At 41.7% G+C, this 22,682-nt stretch overlaps 1 protein-coding gene across 3 annotated transcripts in view; it reads right to left on the reverse strand.

The window, feature by feature from the left end:
* Positions 1-22,682, reverse strand: part of dlc1 (DLC1 Rho GTPase activating protein) — a 56,414-nt gene that overhangs the window by 22,631 nt on the left and 11,101 nt on the right. Inside the window, exon 1 of one of the 3 annotated variants that reach the window (XM_088919930.1) lies at positions 2,237-2,500. The exons of the other annotated variants lie outside the window; for them this stretch is intronic. Coding sequence (XP_088776056.1) covers positions 2,237-2,249 — 13 coding nt within the window. The 5' untranslated portion in view covers positions 2,250-2,500. Of the gene's footprint in view, positions 1-2,236; positions 2,501-22,682 lie in introns of those variants that run through there. 3 annotated transcript variants of the gene reach the window in all.

Consider the following 22,682-nt stretch of genomic DNA (forward strand, 5'->3'; position numbering starts at 1 on the left):
GGCTAGGATGGAGTGAGACGTTTCCTTTCTGGACACCAAAGTCTCCATAAAGGGGAGTCCAGGCGTATCAAACACGTAAACCTGAAAATCTAAATATCAAGGATGGAGCAGCGATCACTGAAGACAAATACAAATGGGATTAAAATGTTTTCTGGGCGGTCCAGGGGCTACCATCATTCATCAACAGAGCGAGCTCAGACCGAGTCAAAACATGAAAACAAATATGGAAGATATAGAAAAAAAAAGTCTGTTGTGTTTTTATGTACACGCCACTGATAAATATAAAAAGAAAAGTAAATACAGATATAAACCCCAAAAAAGCAACAACAACAACAACAAACCATAACCCTTAAGATAGAAACCATTCTCACTGGTGGTACCTCAGCAACAGATTTCAAATTCATGACCACATCTGCTCTCCGGTGTTACCACGGACCCGCAGGGCTGTGTATATCACCAGGTCGGGTCACTCCGTCTGAAGGAGGGCCTCCCACCATCTGCTGGCCTGGGAGACGGCCCGGGCAGCGCGAACGGGCTGCTGGCCAGATGGGCTCTCTGAATACCGGCCCTAATGGCTCTTTCTGCGCTGCTGATAGATTTACACAGCCTGGCTGCTCGGGCATTCTCCGGCTGAAAAGGGGGCGACGCGCTTTGAGCTCCCACTTTGTTATCGATGGGTGTAAGTAAAGCCCTTCCACCGACGACGTCAAGTAAAGGCGCCGCAGGCTAAGTGCGACTAGGTAGCGACTGCACGAAATTATCCAGCAACTCCCCACCCCTGCGGAGAAAACAACAACAACTCAACATGCACTGTTCAGTTTGTAGACCCGTGCAGTGCTGGAAACCGGACAGTAAAAAAAAACCCGATGTAGACTTTTAACAAAAACAGCTGAGCTGAAGAGGAAAGCGAGCGAGCTAGTTCGGGCGCCCGCAAGCAGGTCCAGTGAAGCTACTGACAGCCAGCTGCTCGCAAGGGTCCCCCAGTGGGCGTGCTGCAGACGGCCAGCAGGGGGTGCCCCAGCTCGGGGGGATCAAAGGGATAGTGCTGGGTAAAGTCGCAACCCCACGGCGTCATGGGACAGGGAGAGATTCACGCGTTTCAGATGTCCCCTACTAATTAATAGGCGTCTGACGCGCATGCCGAGTTGGAAAAGGGTAAAATTCAATGTAATGGGAAAGGCTGTGGGTGAAGCAGACAACACACAGGCAGGTGGACTCTCTTAACGCCATGGCATGGGAGGCTGAAACATTGCGAGCCGGAGACATTTCAATTCAATTATTAGCGCATTTCGGCTGGAGGTAACAACACTGGAAGTCTGCATACTCGTTTAAAACGTTGAGCAAACAACGGACAAAGTAAACAGAAAATGGAAAAGAGCAGATTTATTTCTTCGATACTCCCGGCTGGGCCAGTGTCTGAGAACGCGTAAGAGGCGAACACCATAGTACCGCAGCACAACTCGGGGGGTGGGGTGTTCACCATTTAGGGGGCCACAAATTCTAAACTTCTGTAATGAAAGTAAACAGCACGTACATTTCCACCTACTCAGTTCTCAAAATAACAAGAGGCTTCCCAAACGTGGCCAAAGGTAACTCATTTCACCGCCGAGCACATCATTAAGCGAAGGGGTGTAAAAAAGGCGTCAGTTCGGACGCTTTATTGCCGGGGTTCCTACGTCATCTTTTATGGCGTCTACAACACGTTTTACGCTGTTTTAATGGGTCAGAGTTACCTTAGGACACTGACAGAGGGGAGAATACCGCGGAGAGAGAGCAGAGCGACTGGTCTGCAGGGTGGGACCCTCACAGACCCCGTGGTGCCAAGGCGAGACTGCGGCCAGACTGCGCGGAGAAGACGCCTTATCTTAAATCTAGCCCGCGACCACGTCCCACTGAGGCTCCGAATAACCAGCATCGCTTTTTAAAACATGAATATGGAGTGAGATAACGCTACAGGGGTACTCTCCATTCAGATCCCGGCTAGTCTGCCGGGACGCTTTGAAAAGTGTCATTAAAAGTAATTCCGTGAAACACTTCAATTTAAAAAACCCGAAATATATTATATTTATATATTAAACTGGCTAACTCAATATTTTTGAATCATTAAAAAACCTTCAGGTTGTATAGTTCAACACTTCACGATGAGCTACACTATTGCTCAACTGGATAAAGTTGCGAAAATTTAGGAAAAAAAGCCCAAGACAGTGATTAAAAAACCCCAATAATATACACTTACGTGTAAGGATCATTTTCGTCTTTTAGATTTGGACAAATGACTCCGATCGCAGTTGTCACCGCAGTGTGCTTTACTCCGATATTATGGTAAAACCTTGATCCGATCCATCGGTGCTGTTTGGCATCTATGCTGGAGTTCTATCAAAAAACACACAAACCCGCAGAGTACAAAACCCCTCTTATCTTCAAATACAGAAACAAATCCATGCTTTCATTTCCCCTCTCTTGTGTCCGCTGCTCCTGTGTGGAGGCTTTTGAAGAGAGCGGTCTTCAGCGCTGCTGCAGGGAGCTGCTCCGATACCGCGGAGCGAATGAGCTCGAATGCTTCTCTCAGCTCAGGACCCGAAAAGCTGTGGGAAGACAAGCCCACCTCCTTGGGCTTCGGCTACACCAACCGCACACCTGATAGCGGAGCCCCCTTCCCCCGCCCTCCCTGCAGGGCCTGTTCCACATGTAAGTGCTGTGGCCTTTTAATATTGAGAATACATCTGTTTTCGCTTCAGACACCGGCGCACTGAAAACGCGGCTAACGCAAGGACACCAGAACCAAAAAAAAAACTTTATTAGATCTTTATTAGCAATGTGAAAAGAAACCAAACCAGGCACACGCCGTCAGAAAAACTGTCGCGTTACATCACACAGTGGAGTCGTTTCGTACGAGTATTTAAGCCCTAGAAATGTTTGCTAATGCACTATTTTACGGACAGAAATCCGTTGCGCCAGTTATTAAAAATTATGCGCAAGTGCGCAAAATGTTCATTGAAAATACTAGAGAGAATAGCGAGTCTTCCGCTACTGTAAGAGATTTTACAGTAAGTTTTTTTTCCCGAATTTTTACAATCCGACCCTCGGTGAGTCAAAACGAAATTTTATTTTGCTAATGTATCAAATTCAGTGAATAAAATCCTCTCACAAAATTATTTGTAACTCGTGTTCCTTTTTAACGCATGACTGTTGGGAATTGAGCAGTAGTAATAACTAAGTTCACTTTAACCGTCACTCGATGAAGTTTTAGTTGCATTCTCAAACTATTAAGAAGCATCTAATCAATTTTTCGGTCAGAAACATTTGAGGGCTTCATAGGGGGCTTTAAGTATAACCGTTGTTGCTCTCTGAATAGAATCAAAATAACCACAAAAACGCCCAAAAGTATTCCGATATTTTCAGAATAATGTCGGTACGCGTTATTTTCGTTTTTTTTAATGATTAAAAAATCAACAGGTACATAACAGGCTTATTATGTGATCATTAGTACAAACTTCTAGGCGAATCTTAAACCTACTGGGAATATTGCCTTAATTTGTTAAAGGTTTGTGTTTTTTTCACGGGTTCAATACACAAAAATAAGGAGTCCATACAACATTTGCGTCTTGCTAAATAAATAGCTCTCCAGAACCTGTCACCTAATGGAGATTTATTCGGAGCCACGTAAATTGGTACTTTTACTAGGTTTTTACTAGGACCAGTTTGAGTGAAACACCTTGCTGTGTCTCATCTGGGGTTTGAACCCCCCAAAACCATCCAGTTGGAACCATAATCACAGCTCCCCGGGGTTACGGGGTGTCGCAGAGAAAAAGGGGGACACGGCCCCCCGGCGCCGCAGTCGAGCGCAGCTCCGCTTTGCTGACAGATTGCCGGGCAGGGTCAGGGGACGCGGCTGGAACTCTACACCCGCTTTGTCGGCTCCGGTTCCGCGGGACAAGGACAAAGAGAGAGATCATTTTATTGGCATTTAATACAATTTCTTGTATTAGCAATTTGTCTTCTCACATACTCCAGCTTGCTCTCCATGAGACACAGACAGGGAGAGAAGCTTGGGGTCAGAGCGCAGGGTCAGCCATTTATACGGCACCCCTGGCGCAGTTGGGGTTAAGGGCCTTGCTCAGGGGCCCAACAGAGTAGGATTCCTCTGCCGGCCGCAGGATACGAACCGGCAACCTTCCAGCCACAGGCGCAGAGCCATCCACCGCCTGGAGCTGAGGCGCAGGAGCTGAAGGTCCCGCAGCCGGGCCACTTCCGGACCTTTATTCAGCTTCCTCATACTAAACAAGTCAAAAATAGTGCTCGCCGGCTTTTCCTCAGGTCTCGGTGCTCATGGTTGTATATGGCAATGCAAGACAATTGTAAAACAAATATCCCAAAGCTGACGTTAGTAAAAACAAGCGCCTCTGCGCTCATTCATGTCATTATTTCAGAGCGTGGCCTTTTCATGGATTTATTTAATTTCTCTTTCGGAGTTGCGTGACAGGCCAGCAGTAACCCCCCGCGTCATTTCCACTCCCTCTCCCTCTGGATGCAGCGGGACATCCGGAGGGCCAGACTGACCGTCCCGCTGCAGCTAAAACTGCCGACCCTGTCTGGATTGTAGCCGCGACCTGTGAGCGCAGGACGAAACCGTCACCGTCCTTTATCAGGGTCGATCTGGGAAATCAGGGCTGTTCAGCAAGGACAGCAAATAACAATTACCACCTCATTGTGATAAGGCCAACTAATAAATACCACCTTTTTTTACCAAGAGCTCAAACACATCTTGAATTAACGAATAAAAACGTTAACCTGGCGCAGGTTTAACGGGGTTATTTGATCCAAACCAGTGTCGCCTTAATAAATTATATATTTAAAAATTCAGATTCTTGTTTTAAGGTCAGCATAAGCAGGTGAAATAAAAGGATGTCTGACATCTGTTGTAAGGTAATAAAATCAAAATGACTTAATAAATATCTAAATAAAACGGGTTGTGCTTTTAAAAAATCAATTTAAATGGTACACAAGCTGAAAATTAGACGTCCGATAGGCAAGTTTTTTTTAAAAAAACAATAAAATGTTAAATTAAAGGAATAGCCCTATTTCCTCAGCCTTCAAGGAATGAGAAAGGCAGAACACTGCGTCTCTGCCGGCAGGTCTGAAACACTTATTGGTTGCTCTGAAGATTGAGATAAAAGTCATGCGTCGGTCTCCCTTTTCGGAGAGGGCGTAATCTTGCAGGCCTGGGGGTCTAGCTCTCTTCACCACAAACACCCCCCCCCCCCCCCAGAGTTCACAGACCGGACAATCGTGTGCGCTCTCAAATTAAACAGAGAGCTCTGACGCAAACAAGCTCTGTCAGGGACACGAACAGCCACCGTCCCGGGCAGTAAGGGACAGGGGAGCGTTCCGCAGGTCTGCGGACATGATATCTAGAACACTCGTTGTTAGCAAGAAGTGAGAGACAATTTGTGTTATTTCCACTAAAAGAAAAACGTGTAAAGACGTTTCGATCATAAAAAGTGTTCAGTTAAAAAAGCACGTGAAGCGAGGGTCTGTTGGAGTTACTGTTTTCTGATCAAAAAGTTTCTCTCTTTGGATCGTAGAGCTTTGGCTGCCTCTTGGCTTTAAAAAAACAACAATATATTCCTTATCTTACAACACTCAAAGTTTAAAGGAGAAGGTAGCCGAAAGATCAACCCTCCCGTGATGAAAGGTAATTGCGTTCTTATCACACTCAGCCACGGACCTGAATAATTGAAGCAATAATAAATAAGCAATTTGTTTCATTTAACCACTTCAGCAACGCCAACAACAAAAAGACTAAATACAAAGGCAAAAATATGCTTTCTACCTGTACATGTCTCGGAAATAATGACTATGGTGATATAGTCACACATATTACTATGGTAATTAACAATGTCCATTTCATACAAATATACAGTATATGATTTCTGCTAAAATGTTTTCTGCTTAACAGGGTCTAAAATCAATTTTGCCTCTTGTCAGCTATTTAATTCCATTAAATGGAAGCCTGTTTTATGAATATACAATCAGGGACGTCCAGCCCCCCCTCCCTTGGAGAACCGCAGTCCAGTTAGGATTGTCATTTATACATAATCTATTCTTAAAAGATTGGAAACCCTGTAAATAATCAATCAATTAAGCAAGCAAACAGTTTAACTAAGAGAACACTGACCCTGGGAAGTTGAAGGATACTAGGATTTTGGTGACCAGCTGATCTTTGAATTTTAATTTTTTAATTTTAAATTGATTTGATTTTAACTGATCTCAATTAAATTACAAGTTAGACTGGGTTAGAGCCAGCCCTGGAGAGCCCTGCTCAATGCAGAAAGCATCACTGGGATAGACTGACCTATGCATCTGTCTGAACTTAATCCCGTTTATCGTGGTTTGGAAGCTCTGGGAAAATATATCACATCCTGGTAACACCCTCCTGGAATTATTCCACTACTGATCACTGTCAGGAGAAGAGAGGAAACTCAGGAAAATCCTGGAGAAAAATCCAGTAAAAGATTGGTCCTTGATCAGGAACAAACCACTGACATTGTTGGGTCTGTGGTAAAATACAAGTGCATATGACTTAAAAAATAATTTTGCATCTTATCCTTATGTCTTATGGGCCAAAAGGTAGCAGCCAGCATTGGTTTGATGTAGCTTGGAGCTTGACCATTTATTCTGGCTCTGACTGGCATCGTGTTCAAGATGCAGTCGCACACACCCTATGGTAGGATTAAGCGAATTTCTGATAATGAACATGTCCTGTGTTTGTCCTGTGTGATGGCACTGAGTCAGTTCTTGCTGAAATATTAAGGGCTAACTGTACACGCCAGTGATTGTTCTGTATTTCAGCATTAAACTGAAAAGGCTGTTTTTGAAAATCTGTTATCAGACATTTCCAACTATGTCAAAGGCTAGCACAACTTCCTCTCTTCTTCAGTTTTATAAGCCAGCGGTCAGCCATCCCAGCTGTAGAAGTCTTTTCTTTTCCTTTAGAGTGGGAGTGTGTGGCAGGAGCAGTCTGACCACTGCCTGGGAAGAAATCTTTGTGCATGACTTGTGAAAAGAATGTACCTTTTTTTAAGAGCCTGTGAAACAAAACATATCCGTCATGAACTGAAACATGGAGAAAATCGTTGGTCAGCCTTTCTTGGTGAAAGTGAGTAAAACTCTGTGTCAAGTCCTGCTCATACAGTTGAGTGTGTTATGGGTAGATAGAGGACACTGCACTTCCTCTGAACAGGACCTGTGACATAATTTTCCCTGTCCCATCCTTCTAAATTCATCCTGTGGACCAGAGGTCACAGTTTCAAGACCCAGGATCATCAAGGACTGTCCAAATATACACCACATTCACATTTAGTGAGACTGCATTGCAGACTTTAATCTCACCACTAATGAAGAGTGGAACAGAGCTCCAGTGTACAGACAGTACAGACAGTACAGAGTTCTTGATTTCTACCCTGTTAAAGAAACAGAGAGACCACTAACTTAATCTGCTTATCTGCATATCTTTCATACAGACCGCTATGCACTGACTGCATGTCTCTTTTGAGAATAAACCACCAAACATACATTTAATAGTTTATGCTAATTATCACTGGAGTAAAGTATTATTCTTAATGAACCATCTTAAAAAAGAAGCAATTATCCCCCTTCTTAAAGGGGAACTGCAGTCCCGATTTCTTAGACTGGTTATTAAATCTCTGTAAAAAAATAAATTAGTTGATGGCATAGAATTTTTTTTTTACAAATTTCGAATTAAGCACGAAATTGTGAACTTTGTGAAAGTACTGGAAGTCGCCATGTTGTTGCAAACCCCTGGTCTCTCCGAGTTCTGACATGACTACCCACGAGCTGCGATGTGAAGAGGCCCTTCCTGCTCACTAGTCACTGTGATGACTGATGTGCTGTGATGTACGAGTGAATAAGTACAGGGTGTGCAGATGACATTTCACTGCAGGAATGTTCCAACAGAATCTGCATGCAGAGTTAACTATTAAGTAGTATTCGTCCGCAAAACCATCTCGAAGTCAAGAGCAGTATTTCTCCTGGATTAAAGGAGATGTGTTCACAAGCCTGCTTGCTCGCAGTGTCCAGCGTACAGTGTACAGTGTACAGGGCCGCTTCACCTCACCCGAAGTTTTGTTGCTTTCGTTCTTAATCACAGTGTATGCCACTGCACATCCCTGGAACTTTAGTCTATTTTGTGATGTAAATTAGAGGTTTAACACGTTATTGTGTACATTTTACCTTTGCTTTGCTGAATTTTTCTAACCCTGAAATGTAAGAATAGCACTGCAGTTCCCCTTTAAAAGTGCTTCAGCAGTATTCTGTAGTAATTAGTGTATACTGTATACACTAATATACTCGTGCACCTGGAATCTCAAAAGAAAGCAATATATTTAGAAAGATTTGTGAATTTGGGTATATGGTAAATATAATGCAAAACAATTTATATTGCAACTATATGCATTTTTGCAGCCACATGTACATTCAATTTCCAGAACGGCAAGTCTGTTATTTAAGCTCAGAACATCGTTCAGTGGAAGACAGGTTGAGCCTTGATGAGATGCAGAGTTTTCTGTTATATTTTGTTGGGCTTCACGTCTAATTAACCTAGTAGCTTAATTTCATTTTTACTTCTTTTTCTAGTAGCAGCTACAAGGCTCTTGGGCCAACAAAAATGCAAAACTGTGTCCAAAAATCAAAAGAGTTTGTTTTGGATGTCTTCCAGTTCATTGTGTTTTGAGGTCAGGAGGGACAAATTAAAGTATAATTTTAATCACTTTTGCAGGATCTAACAATACAATGCTATTTTCATTGTTCCTGTTATGAACAAAGTAAGCTGACATAGTCCCAAACATTGATTAATGCTCTTTTAATAGACTATCAGGGCTTCATGGTTCCTTTGGGAAATGAATTGACAAGCAGATCTGAAAGGAAAAGACAAGACACTGCACCTTTTGTCCTTTGTTCCAAGATGGAAATAACTGACTTCAGTCATGATAAGCTTCCTTTTGATCTCCTTTTCTAATAAACAGAGATAGGCTCTGGCCCCCTTTTCCATGCTTGTCTCAAACTAAAGATCCGTCTAAAAATAATCAGCCAAAATACTGGCAGGGCGGGCGAAAAGGTCTCTGCTGCCAATTCTAAGGCGAAGCTGCTGAGAAACATGCACAGGCACCATTATTCTGTACCATGCAATGTTCCTGATAAAGTTAACAAAGAGCTTTTTTGAAGTGAGAATGTGTGCTTTTCTCATTTATTTTTAATTCCAAACCACCAAAAAGGACAATTTGTGAAGTAAACACAACAGATGTCTTGAAAGTGTCGTCTGTAAATACTTGTTCTGTCCCCAACTCAAGTCTGAACTCTTATTTTAACTTTTTACAGCCAGTAGTGTGATTTCTTATGGCATGGTCGGTATTTCTGTCACTGCCATGCTCCACAGGAGGCAGAATAAGCTGTCCATTGTAAAGAAAGTGTCTCCTTTTCTTCTCCTTATGAACTGCCTCTGTTCTGGGAGATGCTCAGTTTAGGACATGGGACTGTTATAGGCAGGAACTCTTTTTGGGGACCTAGGTACTCAAAGTACTCTTTTTTTCTGGGACCGGGCTTGCATGGGTACAGGGTCTCGAGATCTGGAAGGGGAGCATCGCTCCTCACACCGAGGGGCGGCTCTTTCGGCTCGGAGAGGACTGAGAGGGGGCTATCAGGGCCCAGCTGAGAATGTGTTGTACCACGCACCTCGTTCCCACTTTCCATTGCGGGCTGATCTCGTATGACTGGTGCTCAAGACCCAAGTCATCCGCAGTGCCTCTGTTGTTTCCAGGAGCTCCTGAGAGGTCCTCCTGCTTTTGCAGTAGTTTTAACTTTCAATTTAACTTTGAAAGTAATTTAGCAGCAGCCTCGGTAGTGCCTGTTCTCACCATATCTTTCTGGTCTTTTTCCAGCTCTGCTGTTATGCTCCTGTATTCTGCATTATGTTCTTAGTTTGCTTAGGTTATGTCAGATGCTGAATACTTTTGGCATTTGTTGTATGATTTAAGTGCAGAGGCTTAAACCAAATTTAATTTTTCTTAACTAAAGTGCCGAATAAAGATGTATTTAAAATGACATTTTCAATTTAATTCCCCCTGAAATAGAGACACCCTTGACAAGTACTGGGTACATGGTCTAGGTACATAGTCCACAAAGTTCATGTTTCAGAAGAAGATAAAAAGTTCCAGATTTCCAGTGTGTCCAGCTACAATGTACAGAAACGATGAATTTACTAGGTAAAAAAACAACAACAACAACAACAAACCAGCAGGTCCAAGCCTTTGTAAAATGTTAATCTTCCAAAGAACAGAGCCTGAAGATCAGGGAGCGGAGCTCTGAGATGAACGCCCTCTAACAGTGCATTGTGACGTGCTTATTGTAGTGATCACAGTGCTTTGTGGACATGATGAGTCTGCTGGACGCAGAGCTGGCTTACAGATACATGAAACACCTTGAGAAAACAGACAGCCACAGAAGCACAGCCTTGAGTTGTACACAGTGAGTTCCTGTGACTTCTGTTTCCTATAAGACACAGACAACGCAATCTTTAACCTTGTCAAACAATTTCTTGAATTCAAGAACCTCCATTTTTTCTTCTCTTAACTCTAATTGTGTGTGTGTGTTTTTTTCCATAGCGTTGAATATTAAACAATGAAAACTTGCCAAGATTATCATTCAAATGTTTTGGCTGCTTGACTTTGAATTCTAAAATATATACTGTAATTGCACATTTTTTTAGAAAAATGATGATGAGAGCTTTGAATCACTAAGCTAAAGGCAACCACATAAGCAAACATGTTTTATTCACAATTTGCCCTTAATTTCTGATTATTTTATTATTAATAAATTATTACTTCATATTTTTGTTCTTGGGTTCTTAAAAAACTGTAACAGTCACTTAAGTGAAGAGAAAATGCTGTAAGTCACTCAAATCTAATTGAATGTCAGAGCTAATGTCAAGACTGAGATCTGACTGACTGACTTTTCTCAAGCCTAGTACTAACCTCAGTACCAAACATGTACTGGTTTACTAGTCTATTAGTAAAGTTGCCTTTTACAAATAGAAGTTAGAAGAGAAATAATTTGGCATTGATTCATGTTTTAAAGTGCTGTGGTTGTATGAGATGGACGGGGGTTACAGGTGGTTATGTTAACACGAACAGGCAGCTGCTGATCCTGTCTGTAAGAAAAGTGTGCTTAAATAACCCCACAGAGCTGAACATATTCAATATGTGAGGAGCGGTAGAGTATTCTCTGTCCAATTTGTCATTTGATACTGACACTGTTTAAACATAGTAAATAATTGCTCACTGGTAAGGAATTTGTGTTACACTGAAGGAAGAAATTGGTGGAATGAAACTTCTGGGGCATGTGCAGACATTTTTCTGGATTTATGCCTGTGTTTATTTGCCCTGTGGTTAGATGCCTTGTGTGCAACGTAGTTATCATGTTATTAAATCAAGGAGGAACGTGTTTGTTATATGACAAGTGTTGTACCAGAATCACAAATAGCAGGTGCAATAAGTGTCTTGGAAGATGATATATTGTGCGGAGAGCATTTCAGTCTCAGATAGTTTTAACACTGCTAAAGTTCTGAATTTAATTTAAGAACTTAAGATAGGTTGTGAATGGGAGGAAGTCCATCTTGCTCTTTTGGTAGTTTAGTAGAATAAACTGCATCTAAAAATTTGTCCAGTGGATTCCTAAATGAGCCCTGTTTTGGACTCAGCTGGGAAGCTTGCTCCTGAAGTTCACAACTCTTTATGTAAATGTGAACAGATAGCTGCTCCATATCTCTATATTCTAATCTATTCTATCATACTGAACCTGAAAGATTTAGTCCTGAGAATGAACTGTAATTTCCAGACAAAAACACGTTTCTGTATACACTTTGGACCTGTGCTGCCTCACGATGTTGGACCGAAGCAAGTGCTAAATCACAGCTCAGATTCAGACAGTTAATACATCATGACAGTGTAATAGAGTGCTAGGCTGATGTGCTGGCTGTGAAGAGGGTAACAGGATTCTCGAAGCAGACAACAGATACTTTATCCCTGTCTGGACTAAACCTAATGCTTTCAGAAGGATGTTTGCAGTTGGTTTTCATTAAATCTTTGACCCACTTGGCAAAGTCAAATCTGAGTAAATCCTCATAAAGACAAAAAAAAAACATCTGCCTTTCTCCATATGCTGTACTGCATGAGACCTGCACAGAATGATTAATGTCCACAACATATTCTAAAGTTAAGCAAATTAAACTACCACAAAAGTAAAACAGGGATTTTCGTATTTCTCACCCAGACGGTATTGCACGCACAGTAGAGTTTGCTTCTTCTAAATTGGCAGGGTGTCCAGTCCTGGTACTGGAGTGGCAGGTGAGTTGGTAGGTTTTCCATGTTATGTGGGGTTTTTAAATTGGTCTAATTAAGTCAGTTGTGAGTTGCTAGATCATAGCTGAGCTGGAATAGGAGCCTGCTGGCCTTTCAGGACCAGTAAGCCAGGAATGCCTTAAAAGTGTTCTCTTCTGCTCTTCCACAGTGTGCAAGGTGCTGCACATCCTCCATCTAATTCATTTAAACTGATCCTTCTTTGAATTCCTCTACAGTTTAGTTTCATAAGTTGGACTGAGTGAGATATCAGCTGTGAGAAGCTGGAAACAGTTAAGGTCTAACAGTAACTGTGAGGATAAAATAAAAAAATGAAGTGTAAATCAATGAGTAAACTGGAAACGTGCCCATCCCTATTTTTTACAGGCTGTGGGTAAAGCAGAGATGTGTAACTCACTGTAGCGCAGGAGATGGAGAGACAAGAATCCTGAAAAACTAGTACCTAGATAAAGAGCTCCCCTTCCAAAGCACAAACTGAGTCAAAGAGCTGCGCTACAGGACCTACACTGATAGGCTGAAGGAACTGAGCCACACAAAAGTGACAGCAATAAATACAACTGTTAGTAAATAAAAAAAAATCCTTGTTAATTAAAGGAAACAATACTGTATGAGCTTTATTATCGATACGAACATTTTCTCTAAATTAATCTAGTTCTGAATTCACCATGAATTATCTATAAAAATAAAACTCAGCCTAAATGAAAGTGTAAATCGGGACATGACGACGAGGTTATTCAGCTGAGCAGTGAACATGTTGGGCACAATCTGGAAGCCCAAGATGCCTCTCAACATGGGCATCACCAAGAAGAGGAGCAGAAGAAGGGTTACAAACAAACAGGATGGAGTCACTCCACCCAGTCAGCCTGTTTGCAGCTAATTGATCCTGGGATTTAATCCAGCTGTTTCTTGAGCTAAACCAGAATATCAGTTTACAACATGGGCAGCTTGTTCTGCACTCCCACAGCCCTCCAAGTGAAGAACAGCCTCCTGTTCTCAGTTGTGTTGACAGAACACTCTTTTTTTACTGAATGCAAATGACTGGCAAGGTTTTAAGAATTCTTTAATAAGAACAGAATTTGAACACACCTATATAAAAGTATAGGCAATTTAAGCAGGTCAGTAAACTTCCAGAGAGCAAATCGGGTCACCTTAAACCATTCCTGGTTCCATTCAAACAAACCCCATCTCCAGCTCCCCCCCCCACATAACCTTTCAAACTGAAATATACTGTATATTCAGTTGGCAGAGACTGTATTTCACAAGAAAACAGAGACTGTACAAATTGTGCAACGTTGTTTAAGAATCCATCTATGTATGCAACATTCAATATGGTAAGGAAACCACCTAAATAGTTTTGGTTTAACAATTATTTAAACATGTGAGCAGCAAACAGACTATGTGGAATCTAAATAGAGCATCGTCTGGTCACATAATCTTAAACAGTTACAACCACTTAAACAGAAAATGCCCAAACCATGATGTCATTTTCTGTAAGGTATAATTATTAGAATTTTATTTATCCCACAAGCTAATGAAAACAAGTAGGAGACTTGCTGTGTGGCAGGCAGTGTCGTCCTTCAGACAGGACATTACACTAAGTTCCTGGCAGCGTGGTCATTAAAGATCCAGAACCACCACAGCGTTAACCCCCCGTGTCCTGGCTTAGTTCCACTTTCCAGAATGTTCGGACTGTGCAATCTCGTCACCTCTTCCCCCCCCTTAATTAAACTGGTGAACTCCTCCACCTGATTTACCCCTGACCAGCTGTGTAGTGGGGCTGCTGTGTGTCACCCAGAGGGGTGTTGCACTGCAGTGGTATATAAAAAGGGACTCCTGCAATATTTAAAGGTGTTTTCGGGCCCAAAGCAATTAATATATTCAAGATGCAAGACTTTTACTCCTTATCCCTAACTATGGCTGTTTCCCTGAATACTCTGAGCACACTTTCTATTCTTTGGGAACACTAGAGAACAGATCAATGCATGCCTTTCTCAACCACGTCTAACTTAGACATAGTACTTGTTAGGGATTGTCTCTAGACCCATACATTCTGCAAAGAGGCAGAAGAAAAATAATAAAATAAAAAGAACTTCAAGAAAGATAATTTTTCATTTAATCTATATTTATTGATAGTTACAGTATGTTGTGTTATGAGCATTTCATTAATTTGATCACGTTTTGCCAAAGTTATGACTGCTTGTTTGCTTGTACCTGCGCATGTGTTTGACACAGTATTAAAAAATCAATGATACATAGAATATTTTTGAACAGAGTTAAATTATTCCACTATTATACCCCTTCTGAAGCTGATTCACTGGGGCAATGCATTCAGGGAATTCTAATTGCCTTTAAGACATATTGCTTCCATAAATTAAAAAAAAAACTGTACATTTGCTCATGTTAAAGTAATAGAATTTAGTACTAGCAGCTCCGTTATGGACACCATCCGTCATCGTTCAGTCATGACGTTAGCCAAGATCAAGTAATTTACATTCAACTGTCACATAAAAACCTTCATGGAACGCCTTTCTGTCAGGATGATCTACATTCGGAGGAAGGGAAGTGCTGGCAGGGCATTTCGGATGCCAAATATGTGCCACTTTGCCTTTCTGCTGTGAATAAATCACGTAGAGAATCCCAAACACTCAATTTAATACTACAAGAAAATCCTTACTCCCGGTTGTGCAGTTTCAGACTCTTAGTTATACATGACTACCAACACTGACACAAGAGATAAAGGGCAAGATAGCACTTCCTGAAGAACGTCAGTCTGTTTTCATAGTGCTTAAAGACCAAGCAGAGAGACAGCTTGAGCATTCGAGAAATGTGCTTACGGAGCTCAGAACTTTCCCTTGAAACGGTGCATCGCTGTGACCTTTTCCAGAAGCCAGTACTGAGTCTGCTACATAGTGTTAAATTCTAAGAAGCATAACGCACAGGGGTCTTCAGATCTGGTCTAGCAGGCTTAGAGATCATCATTAAATTGGCAGTTTTTAACCGGCCAGGGGTGACTGTGATCAAGCCAGTGCTTTGCTCAGCTATGTAGTGCAGAGATCATGTGTACCAAAATCTAATCCCTCTTCAGCCCCCAAGGACCAGAGTTCTCTTTACTGAACAGGTTGCTTGCTCAATTCAACAATAATGTGCTCCCACAAAAAATACATCTGCTTCAGCATTGACCGAATATTATCGTGTACTGTAAGTATCTATCTAACTTTAGTTACTACAGTTTCAAACAAATATATAGAGAGACAGATTACAGGTAGATTTATGCATGTATGTGTTTGTACAGTATATATATATAAGAGTATCTCTATATCTTTATGGATTCAAACAGTATACAGCACAGTGTATTGCAAAAAGATCTACCCCCTTAACAATCTGCACACATTTTGAACGATGTGATTATTCACTCTTGTTGATGAATTTCCTGCCTTGTAATTTATTTTGTCCAGGCGAATGTGCAGTTTGAGCATTCAGGGTTTCATTGAGAATGCTTTCACTTTAAACAATGCCTTCGAAGCGAGACGTCAGTGGAGGAGGGTGAGCACCTCTGCAAGGTCAGGTTAACTGTCAGGAGAGCAGTCAGTCCTGGACAAACCTCTAACGTTACCCCAGTTAGAGAACCGCAGTGTCTGGCTCTGCTGCTTTCAGAGGTGGTGAGCTACAGGTGGGTATCTTGCTCTCTGTCAGGCGTATTGCCTGATCTCTGTGTTTTCAGAGCTGAATCAGCTGTGAAGGATGATAGCGTTCTAAATGATTACACACCGGAGAGCAGAAGGAAGTTCATCACTTTGAATTTCTTTGGGATTCCTTTAAGAATGAATTTGTAAGGAGCCCTGAGTGACAGGAGGTGAGGTCCCTCTGGGATTCTAGGTAATCCTGAAGATGACATATGGCCTTCTGTATCTTATTGCAGAAAGCAAGCTGTAAATGCGTGATGATACATGAGAAGGGTCTTATTTTTCACAATAACCTTTGACCCAGCCTAAAAAGTGACAAATGCCTACATCAGATGGTGGGTGATACTAAGCCAGAAAGTTTCTGTATAGTATAACAGACCCCTTTGAGGATAAACCATGTGTTTCTCAATCACAGCTTTTAGCTTTTACTTTCAATTCTAGAATCTGCTGCTAACAGTAAAGCCTAGAATGGTATTCTCATTTTCAACTTTGGTAAAAATAAAAGGCCCGATATAAATGTAGTAGTTTAGTCTTCTCAGTGCACTCATATTCCACAAAACAGCTCTAAAGACCTTAAGGTTGTTATCCTGATAAGCTCTAACTATGCATAGATGTACCTAGGCTTCAGAGACCAACGCTTCCAATATATTTAGAACAGATTAGAGCTACAGAACTTTATAAACTGATGTCTGGGAGTGAGGACAAGTCCACTAATCCTCTCAGTCAACTACTGTACTACTGTAGAAAAGCGCTTTATAAGTGTAAGCAATTATTATTATTATAATTACTGTATGGAACATCAGCCTGTCCTTCCCAGCAGTCATTTCTGCCACCATAAGCCCCGCCCCCCAGCAGCATAAGCCCCGCCCCCTGAGCTGCAACACTGCAACGATGGCTAATGTTCCAATTTTTGGAGGGGTTAAAAAGCACTTAAGAAACTTTTTCCTTCTTTTATCCACAGCACTCACCAGGACAGGTGGATTGAAGGAGGAGCAATCCTCATGTATAGCCCCTCCGCCTTTCCACCCATTTCCTAACTGCTCTATCCAATACACGGTTTGGGAGGGAGCCGGAGTCGAAACCTGTCCTGGCAAGCAACAGGTGCAAGGCAGCACACACACCCTGGATGGGACGCCAGTCCAAAACAGGCATATATAGTCACGGATCACAAATATCTTTAAAGCATTTTTTCCTTGTGCCTGTGAAATGAAGCGACAGATGGCACATATTAAGATATAGCTGGTATTTATACAGTACGTGTCATGTGTCATTCCTCCTCTCACCATCGCTTATCTAAGTAAAAAAAAACAGATAACACTTCTCCAAACACAAGACCTCCATGGGAATATTGTAAAGTACCACTTTCAGAACGTATGCGTCGCTGGGGTCCGTGTCTACCTATAAAACCCTAAGATTTTAAATCTTTTAAAGAAGTAAAAGTTTATTCCACACTTTAAGGAAAAGAAGAGAGACACAACATTTTGGCTGTGGAGAATTCTGCAAGTGGCTCTTCTTCTTGACACTTGAAGAAGGCTCAACAGTCGAAACGTTGTGTCTCTTTTTTTTTCCTTCCAGCAGGGAGGAAAACCTTATTTGTAGCTGACACAGCCACCTACTTGATATTAAAATGTACACACATGTGACTGATTTCTGTCCCTGGCTCATATCAGTATTGTGTTGGTATTACTTTGTGCCTCACAGTGAAATATTCACACAGTATTTTCTCTTCTCATGTCAGTTGCACGAAACATGTTTGACACGATCCTGTATTGATCTGCTAGAAGGCAGGAGTGATTGTTCACAAGGACAGCGGAGTTGTTGTACATCTGAGCTGTAGCTTCCTCTCAGTGGTTTCTCCTGCTAGACAGGGCTGAGGATACTACTATATCTGACCATTTTTGACAGGAGCTCCTCCCTCCCACAGAAGCACACTTACACAGATCAAGCCCTGTGTTTAGTCCTTGTGTGTTACTCTGTTGTAAGTAATATTAGTATCAGGCGGCCTGGTACACTGTTAATATCTGGGTGTCTCAAGTCAGTGACAAAGAGGGCCGGTCTCTTTGTATCAGAGATAATGAATGAGTGACAATGGACAGGATCTAGTAAGGATGGCTGCTGGCCCAGTCCACACGGCGCAGTTAAATCCTATCGTGTTACTTAATTTAGTCCAGCTGTAAACTCTATCCAGCGTGACCACAGCAACATATGTCACAAGAATTTGAAACTCTTTTATTTTAATCCCTTGGGTTTGCCTGTTCAGACTGTACAAGCTGTACCTTTGGCTTTCACAGCATAAACAAGGTATCGTGCCTGCTGTGTACTCAGGCCACAGTTTCATCATTTGAAAGGTCTCTGAATAAGATGCAGATAGAGTCCCTTCCTGTGTGAAAAAGAAATACAAATAACACCTCAAGGAGAATGTTGGAGAAATGTAAATTAAGACTTTTTACATCTCTACATTGTAAAATCAATGTATTAAAACAGTGCTTTTGGATATCTTAAAAGACTGCTAGGGTGTGTGTCTGTGTCTGCCTGTATTGGACAATAAGAAAACTATGGATATACTGTACAGTACTTCTTATGTGTGTGCATATACTGTATATTCTTTTATTTTGTGAAAGAAGAAAATGTTTATTATTGTTCATTTCATGTTACATTAAAACAGTCAATGAAATATCCCTTTCATTGTACAACATTCAGACGGATCTTAATCCTGAATTCTGAAGGTACTGTACACATCAAACCTGGGCATGTTTGGTGACCAGGACTGTAATCGTTAGTGCTGGGTTCTATTGTGTGGTTAAATACACGTGGATATTTTTCCTATATTTTTTTAAATGTAAATCTACTAAAAGCATTAAGACAGAAAGGTTATTAGTCCCAGCGTGCTATTTGCCGCCTCTAGACGGAAGGATTTTGTTCTCTTTCCTCGAGGGATCCCAGAGGAGCTGCGTCAGCAGTGTGGTTGGACATCTCCCACAGATCCTCACAGCAGGCGGTGGGAAACAAGGCTGCCTTTTGACTCCTGGGTGCACACCTTCCTCATTTCTGTCTGTGGTCTCGTGTCCTCGTTTCACAGTCGGCCCTGAAGTTGATGTCATTCACCAAATGCATATTTTCAAAATAAACCACCTGCACACACTTCGGTAAGCACCCATGTCTGCAGACGTAACTCAAACAGAATGATACATTTACAGCCCTACTTCACAGTTGGGGTTCAGGACCTGTGTTTTGGATAATGGGGGTTGGACAAGTGCATTTGTGTGCTTGAACTATTTATTTCTGTTAACCCTTTATGTGCTTATCTCATTTATTTTTAGAAAAAAACTACTTCCTTCAAGGAAAGATTCCAAACATGCACCAGTCAAGAAAGTGCTGGTGACACACCAGGCATGAATTAGCAGAATTATGTTTATGAAAATGGCCCTGTTTTCACAGGCTAGTTTGGCAGCAGTGCTGCACAAAATGAAGCAGCTGAGGCCGAGGAAAACGTACTTTCTGGAGAACAGAAGGCGAAAAGGAAAAGCCAGGGAACATTTCACAGATGCCAGCTGTGAAGATGACCTGATAAGAAGGAGTTGAACATCACTGTGGCCAATTAAATTAATTCCTGTTTGAGTGTTACTTCTCCCATTTGAACTGGCAAAACAAGGTGTGTGAAAAGCTTTGTAAGAGTGCCCAATACTAATGACGACCCCTGCTTTATCTCAAGTGGAAGAGGAGTCTGAGTGGCTGGTGTGGGTTTATATGGCCCGGAGCAGGAGCCAGGCCCACTCAGGGAAGACCTCTGCCCTGTGAATGAACAGGGCTTCAAGGGGACCTCTTAAGCCCCCAGTCATGTGGCTGCGGCTGCTGTTCAGTTTGTCACTTCACGTCTAGTGAATCCACAGCTCAGGATTGTCCTGCTGGAATAAAGTGTGCATTCCTGAAAGGGACCTTATACACACCTGGCAGTTTGACCTTTGGTAGGTTTTTCATGAATGAAGTTCAAAAAGCTTTAAAAACTTGTAGAAAAAGACGTGAATTCGGAGACTCCTCTTTTCTGACTCTAATGATGTTGTTGTGAAAACTCATATTTTTCAGAGCGTTTCTTGCACTTCATGTGCTTGTGTTAAACTTGTTAACAGAAAGGATCACAGCATTTTCACGTTGCTATTTCCATTTTCCTTGGAGTCTGATTTTAACATGCAAAGTTTATGAAGTGTTCGCTGATGACAGACATTAGGGTCGCTGAATACACACAGACAGTACAGCTCACTTCTCTAATGACGAAAATTGACTCTCTTGTGAGTGCTGCCTCACTTAGTGTCACCTGAGACAATAACACTGCAAATAATTCATCCCTTTCTTACTCCCCTGTGACACCACTGCCATGAAGTGATTTCTAGATATGAATCAGAGAAATATAACACAAGCTATTGCAAAACAATTACCTTTTTCATGCAGAACATGCGGTGTTTATGGATGAGTGAGGTTTACTTTCCATTTCACTTCCTAAATTAAGATCTGATTTTGCCTTTTGGAGACAGCATAATTAGTTTACAATCTAAAGATTGTATGTTTGAACAATAAAAAAATACAGAGAATCAGACTTATACGTAGGGCTGAACACGGGACAAGCGCTGTTGGTATCCTGCCAGCGGCTTTTCTTACTAACTTACATCTTACTAACAGACCTACAATAGTCACTTCATGTTTTCCTATCAGCAGCTCTAAGTCCTACACTTGCCTCACTTGACCCTTTGACTGAATACATTGACATCACACAGGTCTTCCATATCTATCAGATACATGTAGTGTGTGTAAAGGGTCCTGTTTGTGTCTTGACAATTTAGGTAAGAATACTTATGAATTCAATAAGGTTTGTGTTTTAACAGCAATACTGCTGTCAATTAGTGCAATGCAATTTCAATGTACTAAGAACTATTATATTATGTTGTTGTTCTAAAAATATTGCTTTGGAACTACAGTCAGGGAGTAAATATAATAAAAAACATTAAATATTTCAGTGCTTATAGAGACATATTTTTTGGAGGACAGAATCTCAGTTGTGATGTGAAAGTCAATCATAAATGTTAATGGATTCAGAGATATTTAACATCTAAAATTCTTAACTGGATCTAATTATGAACAATGTGCCCAGCTTTTTGTCCTATTAAAATTTACTCAGGTGGGAACAATTCCAGTATTCAATTTTCCCAGATGCATGAGAGAGCATTAACCTCTGATCCACCACTATGTCTTTGACAAAAATATGTTGCTCAGTCTGAGAATTAGTCCTGTGTGGCCTTTGTTACCTCTTCCGTGTCTGTGTGTTTGGAAGTCAAACTGAATCAGACATACTGTATACATCTCCTTTGCTCTTCATCGGAGTAACTGTCCTTTGCTACCAACTCCTCCAAACCAGAAATCTAGGGGTTACCTTGGAAAGAGAGCGTCTTTCTCCCACAGGCAGCCTATTGCTTGTGCCTGCACAGCTGTGACGCTCTACCCAGAAGTCTGTAATCCTGTACAGTCACACTGCTGGCAGTACACAGTACAAAGAGCAGGAGATTTCTCACTGGTACCCAACAGCACGAACAAATGTCTCCACGCTTGGCTCCTGGCTCAAGTTCATTGGCTACCTATCAGGTTTCTCATCACACTGAAGACCCTCCTCCCAATCTAACCACTCCTCCCCAATGACCTTCCTGTTTGCTATTCAAACCCATTGTGTGCTTATGTGTCATCTGAGATCTCCTGGCACGGGTCTCCCATGCAAGACCTACACCTTAGGAGACACAGGAAGAACAAGTAGGGACGCTTTTCGGCGAAGAATGTTGATGAAACGGAATGAACATTGACATTAATTAATGTTGCTTCTGCTGGACGCCAATACTTCAATCTGTGTATGGATAAAGCAAGTGGTAATCAAAAAGAAAGGAACAGTGTTCTTACGATCACTAAAAAAAGCTAAAAACATTTTAACGAGTGATGAACATGTGTATACAGGTATATGGATCTCCTTTCAAAATGTGTTCCAAAAAATGATACTTTCAATAGTCCCGGTTCTTCGATCCTGGTCCTGCTATAGAGAATGGCCTGTGCTCTTCACCCTCAAGTTTTAACATTTTCCATGAGCAGTGTGGGTGGGTAGGAAGGCACAAACCACACATGCAAGCAAAGCAATGTGATCCTATCAGTGGATAGTGATGAAAGAATGGGTGAATTGAAACAAGGCTCTAAACAAGCTGCGCAGAACACAGAGATGCAGTGCTAACATACCGAGCATCCGGAGAAACCGCTCACTCTGTTTGTCCGTGCACGTTTTTTAATTAAATGGTATTTTGATTAAATGCTTTTGGAATCACTGTGATTAATAGATCATTAGTTACAGGCCGTCAAACACATGAGTGACTTTGACTGTTGCAGAAGCACTAAATAATCTCATTAGTGCGAGAGCTGGTTGGGCATCAGTGATGAAGCAACAGGGTCTGCTGGTCAAGCCTGATGAAACCCAGGAAGAAACAATATCGAAAATGGACCAGAGGCCCATCTCGTCCTCTGTACGCCAGAGCAGTACCTTGGG

This window comes from Atractosteus spatula, chromosome 1 (genome assembly GCF_055471065.1).
Source record: "Atractosteus spatula isolate fAtrSpa1 chromosome 1, fAtrSpa1.hap1, whole genome shotgun sequence".
NCBI classification, from domain to species: domain Eukaryota; kingdom Metazoa; phylum Chordata; class Actinopteri; order Semionotiformes; family Lepisosteidae; genus Atractosteus; species Atractosteus spatula.